The sequence below is a fragment of the Eptatretus burgeri genome, chromosome 2 (genome assembly GCF_056783735.1).
Source record: "Eptatretus burgeri isolate ZD-2024b chromosome 2, Ebu_testis_v1, whole genome shotgun sequence".
Classification (NCBI taxonomy): Eukaryota; Metazoa; Chordata; class Myxini; order Myxiniformes; family Myxinidae; genus Eptatretus; species Eptatretus burgeri.
Genome location: NC_140962.1, coordinates 119,271,382 through 119,277,381, shown reverse-complemented (window position 1 = coordinate 119,277,381; position 6,000 = coordinate 119,271,382). Strand labels below are relative to the sequence as shown.

Below are 6,000 nucleotides of genomic sequence, written 5' to 3'. Positions count from 1 at the left end.
ACTTATGATGTCATAGGTGGAGAACTTTTCGTTCCTCATGAGTAGATGATCATACACCTTTTAAGCTTCGTCTCGATCTGTTCAGCTGTTTCGGAGAAGGTTTTTATGTTAAAGAAAAAATGGCTGCCAAACCATGTGCCTGATGACGTCATTAACCCCCCCCTCCCTCCCATACAATTTAGCTTGAGATGACTTTGAAAAACTTTCATGCTCATTGGCCAAAGCGTTTAAGGTATGCAATTATGACGTCATAACAAAGCCACCTATGACATCATTAAGAAAGTTTGATTTAAACCTCTGAGCTGACATTTAAAATAAATAATTCTGGTTGCCAGACCATGCGTCCGATCCGGTTGAAATAAAAAAAAAAACAAATCACATTCCCCATGACGACTCGGTCATAATTGTGATGTTTCACATCGATTGATGAAGCGATTCAAGAGATTTTCTTTCAATCTAATTCTTGATTTTTCAAAGATTTTCTTTCAATCCAATATGGCTGCCAGACCATGTGTCCTATTATTTGTTCGTAAACACTCTGGTATCCGCAAGGCTTGGGGAACATGTTGGTGAAGTTTTCCCTCGATCAGTCAAGCCGTTCTGGAGAAGATGATTTTTAAAGATTTGAGGGTAAATCCAATATGGCTACCAAACCATGTGGCCTATGACATCATAGCTGGAGAACTTTTTGTTCCTTATGGATAGGCAATCATACCTGTTTGGTTATCAAGCAAGGGCTCAGAAAAGCCGTCGAGGGTGGCCACAATCCCCATTTGATGTTACTATCCTACCGGAACACACCACTGGCAGGTCTTCCTGCACAGCTGCTGATGAGTAGGAGGCTCAGAGATCAACTGCTGTGTAGTGACCAGGCTCTGGAACCACAAGTTCCAGTTGATGTTCGGCGTTTGTTGGTGTAGCAACAGCAACATGCTAAACATTTCTATAACCAGGGTGTTAAAGAGCTAATGCCATTATTACTGGGGGACAGCGTTCGTGTACAGCGTAAAAGACCTGGGAACTAGCGCTCATTACGGCTCAACACCAAACACCACGTTCCTACATCATCACCACTCTAGAGGGGCATGTGTACTGGCGAAACCGTAGCCGTCTCCGCAGCATGGATGAGGCTCCTTCGCCTGATGCCACACCGCCGGAGGAATTTCAACAAGAGGAGACCATTTCGCTACGGGAGTTTTTCCCACCAGAAGCACAGTGGCACAGTCCAACGCACAGTGCTTCACCACACTCCAACGCACAGTGCTTCACCACACTCCAACGCACAGTGCTTCACCACACTCCAACGCACAGTGCTTCACCTCACTCCAACGCACAGTATGTCACCACACTCCAACGCACAGTATGTCACCACACTCCAACGCACAGTGCTTCACCACACTCCAACGCACAGTGCTTCACCACACTCCAACGCACAGTGCTTCACCACACTCCAACGCACAGTATGTCACCACACTCCAACGCACAGTGCTTCACCACACTCCAACGCACAGTGCTTCACCACACTCCAACGTACAGTGCTTCACCACACTCCAACGCACAGTGCCTCACCACACTCCAACGCACAGTGCTTCACCACACTCCAACGCACAGTGCTTCACCACACTCCAACGCACAGTGCTTCACCACACTCCAACGCACAGTGCTTCACCACACTCCAACGCACAGTGCTTCACCACACTCCAACGCACAGTATCTCACCACACTCCAACGCACAGTGCTTCACCACACTCCAACGCACAGTATCTCACCACACTCCAACGCACAGTGCTTCACCACACTCCAACGCACAGTATCTCACCACACTCCAACGCACAGTGCTTCACCACACTCCAACGCACAGTGCTTCACCACACTCCAATGCACAGTATCTCACCACACTCCAACGCACAGTGCTTCACCACACTCCAACGCACAGTATCTCACCACACTCCAACGCACAGTGCTTCACCACACTCCAACGCACAGTGCTTCACCACACTCCAATGCACAGTATCTCACCACACTCCAACGCACAGTGCTTCACCACACTCCAACGAACAGTGCTTCACCACACTCCTGATGCTCTTCTCGCATCACTAGATGTCCAGAGTGTTTCAAAGACTCTCTGATGATTGATCTCCATCGCTAATTTGGATGCTGATGATTTTGTTTTTTGTTTGTTGGAGTTTTCATGCCTCTGGGGTTCAATCCATTTATATGGTGATTCCAATGTGCATTGGAGGGAATGATGTGTGGGTGTTGCTACTAGATCTTGTAGATCTGGCATTACCGGAAGTCTATATCATTTCCCTTCTGGGATTATTTAATTATTGAAGCCGTTGCTTTGATCAGATCCTGTGTGCTGGTTCGATCATCACATACAAACTACCCACAGCGTGTGGGTACCTTGCTTGTGTTATTGGAACGTGCACTTAATACTTTTTTTTTTTACTCCAACTTTCCATTCTAATTCGCCAATATCGGCAAACGTGCAAAACGCTTCCCAAAATGCACAGCGGTAGGTGTATAAATAAGCTTGGCAGGGGGATCCTCCTTCTGACTCCATATTTATTTTTCTTTCTTTCCCTGTTCCTCGTAATTTGTCGCCGCTGCGAACGCATTAAATTAATTTGGGTTGGGGGGAGGGAAATATTATAAGAGGGTCTAATAAAGCTGAAAACGACGGCCCGGGCAGCATTTGCTCGCGTTCGGCGGCATCGTCTGCAGTGGAGACCGCCATGTTGTTAAGCGATGCCGAGAATGCCCTTCCGTTGGAGTGCTTGCTTGAGCGGCTTTGAATCGAGCAAGCTTCTTGGCAAGCGGTATGAAACGCGCGTGCTCACGGAACACACCCCGGGTGTACAACGTTACGTTGTTGGTGCCGCCGGTGTTCCACCTTATAATTCCTAGTGGTCGAGTTAGATGGTAACGTCGATAATCTCATCGGTATATGCTTCTTGGTTTGCTCTGTAACATTGTAACCGATTTTAACCTGATAAAAAGAAACGAAACGTGAACGAATAAGTTGGGGGAGAAAATAAAGGGACGATGTCTATGTGTGGCGCACCAGGGGATGGTGACACGTGAATGGTCAGGGTATGCATGGCAAAGTTCACCGTGAGTCAGGCTCGCTGCTCGCACGTCATTAATAACTCTCTTTTGGCTTTCATCGTTTTATTTCTCGGAATAACTGCTCTGTAAGCCTGGTCAGCCTCACGTTTGTCAGTACGTCGTTTCGGACACCATGGATATGAGATCACGCTGAACGTAAGATGCTCGGTGTCCTTGTGACGTTCACTGTCCTTGTGACGTTCACGGGCACTGTGACGTTCACGGTCACTGTGACGTTCACGGGCACTGTGACGTTCACTGTCCTGTCCTTGTGATGCTCTCTGCTCCTGATGTCTGTTTTAAAATCGAAATACTCACTGGGGTATATAACGTGAGGACGCTACGTCATACCTTGTACCTGGAGTTACCTTTTGGTTTCCTAGTTTGGAAGATGTATTGGTGTTTAAATATAAAGTGTTTTTTTTTCATATTCCTTGTTTAGTAAATGAGCACCAGTTGGCACTTTTATCGGTGCTTTTATGAAATTTTATTACGAACAAGTCTGAAGACGACCATGGTTCATGAGCGGTATTTGACGATGTTGATTGTTTCAGAAGTCAAGGATGAGACAATGTGATAATGTTTGACCTAGTTATAAAAATGATCAACAACATGATCAACATCAACATGACGAGTGACAGGTTATTAGCTGCAAAATGTCGAAACCCCGGTTTTGTTCAACATCTTTCAAAATTTGACCTTTGCATAACCTTTAGAGATCACAAAACAATGTTGTGGACATTAAAATAAGGAAACAGGATAGTGCTGTAGCTTATTGGAGTTAGTTCGGAGAAGAAGGTCGAAAACCCGGTTCGAGTCCCACAACTTTGAAAATTTGACCTTTGTGAACTTTAAAGGTCAAGGATTATGAACTTTGGTGCAAAACTTCCTCCAGAACATTCCAGGAACAATATAACGTCATATCAGCGATAGGGAATTTCACAATCCTTGGATTATTATCCATACTTTGATGAAATCAGCGTAAAAACAACCTTGAAGGGGGTGCCACGGGCAAGGTGTTTGAGATAGAGCAAAATGGTTTCAAGACTTTCGGTGGGGAATGACCTCAAGATTATGCATAAAAAATATTGTCATCCTAGCTCTCAAAGGCAAATGATTTTTTTTTTTATGTCAAAATTCGCAATTTTCCAAGTTTTTGACGTTGGGACAAAAATGAAAAATCGAACGACGAGTTTTAGATAATTCATTTTGGTATTCAAATACCGAAGAACCCATTCCATTCAGTCAATTCCTTTGGAGAAGATAGATTTTTAATCCGACTACCCCCTATAAATGGCTATTTTTTGGGTGTGGCTCCGCCCACAATAGGCGTAGCACACCCTCATCCAGGAAAACACAACTAGGCATTGATATCGAACACATTACCAAGTTTCATAAAGATCGGATCAAAGTCCACGGAGTTGTGCTCTGGGCAGACAGACACACAGACACACAGACACAACGAATATAGTGGTCACTCTGGCTGGCGCTCGTGAACCAATTAATTAATTCATTTTCAACTGCAGAGCAATGTACACAAGACCCTTATGAATTTGATGGAATGGAATTGCACTTTTGATGGAATTCTAGTTTGCGTGCAACTTCGTGTTTTTCAACTAAAACGGGTCTCATTTATCATTGAAGGTCTTTATCGTCTTTATTAACACCTGAACCCACCATCATTTACCTTTTTTATGTGGCCAAAGTGCCATGCACCGCTTTACATATCTGTAAAACAAAGTGTGAATTATGCTGCTACTACTACTACTACGACCACTACTACGACCTCAAATTATTCTCACCATGTGTGGTCGGTCGAGGAAAGATTTCGGCTGTAGTCTTTCACGAACTTCAGTGCAGGAATTGTTAATTTTTTCAGGATGCTTCTTGTTTTGTATGCAGCCTGCGGCTGCTGGTTGCATCATTTTCTGGAAGCGCAGCTGTACCGCTGATGCAGTCCCCCAGTTTGCAGTAAGCTGGTACAGTCCTCATTTTGCTAACCACGGAAGGATGACGGGCTGAGTCATCCCACCTGATGTTATTTCAATGGAATGACGGACTCGAACACAAGACCCTAAGATCTCAAGCCAGCCACCTCACCCGTTAAGTGACCACCAGGCTTAGGATGCTGGTGATAACTCACCTATTCTTTGCAAAAAGCAGTTTCTTCAATATCCACCAGTTAACACGAGCAGACGGAACCATCCAGCTAAACGTCGACCTGAAGTACGATGCTCTTTGCGATGCAGCACTCTACCTGCAAAGCTCCAATCCTACAGTTTATTGTTGGGTCAGGAATCGAACCCACACTAGACTGCCCAAATCTAATTGCGTTGCCTCTGTACCTATCTGTCAGACCACTTGAATTGTGCAACTACCTGTATATTTTGGTTTAGTATGGGTTTGTTTGTTTTTTAACATCACACCTCGTCATTTAGATTACAAGAGATTAGAGCAGGACATGTTTTTGGCATTCGTGAGAGTTCAGATAGAATGACCGAGACATGCACTGAAAGGCAACAGGAATCGAGTTTGTCGAACCTAATGGCTAACAGTAACTGTTGTACCCATTTATCGTCGTTTTTCAATACAATATACCGTATTCCATTACTTATGTCAACACCTTCTCACCATCATGTTCACCTCTCAATCTATTATATATTGTGAACTGTGTGTCTGTCTCCCGTTTATGGTGGCGGCTTCCCGCACTGCACTTGAAAAGCTGCAGATTGGTTATTTTGCATTTTCATTTCATTTTTAGCTCGTCTGTTCGAAGAACAGAGAGCTATAGCGATACCCCCGGCGTGAGCGTGAGCGTGAAAGTGTTAAAGTTTTTGGTGCAAGTTATTTCCTTTCTAATGTTTTTATCTACCACACTATTTTTTACTG

At 44.5% G+C, this 6,000-nt stretch overlaps 1 protein-coding gene across 4 annotated transcripts in view; it reads left to right on the top strand.

Annotated features, from left to right (window-relative positions):
- The first annotated feature begins 2,568 nt into the window (after positions 1-2,568).
- CMPK1 (cytidine/uridine monophosphate kinase 1) overlaps positions 2,569-6,000 on the top strand; it is a 41,747-nt gene continuing 38,315 nt past the window's right edge. Inside the window, exon 1 of one of the 4 annotated variants that reach the window (XM_085870967.1) lies at positions 2,569-2,822. Coding sequence is in view for 2 of the 4 variants with exons in the window: in XM_085870963.1 (XP_085727089.1) it covers positions 3,088-3,117 (30 nt within the window). In the remaining 2 variants the exon portion in view is untranslated. Of the gene's footprint in view, positions 2,823-2,975; positions 3,268-6,000 lie in introns of those variants that run through there. The other 3 variants (XM_085870963.1, XM_085870964.1, XM_085870966.1) reach the window with 3 other exon arrangements.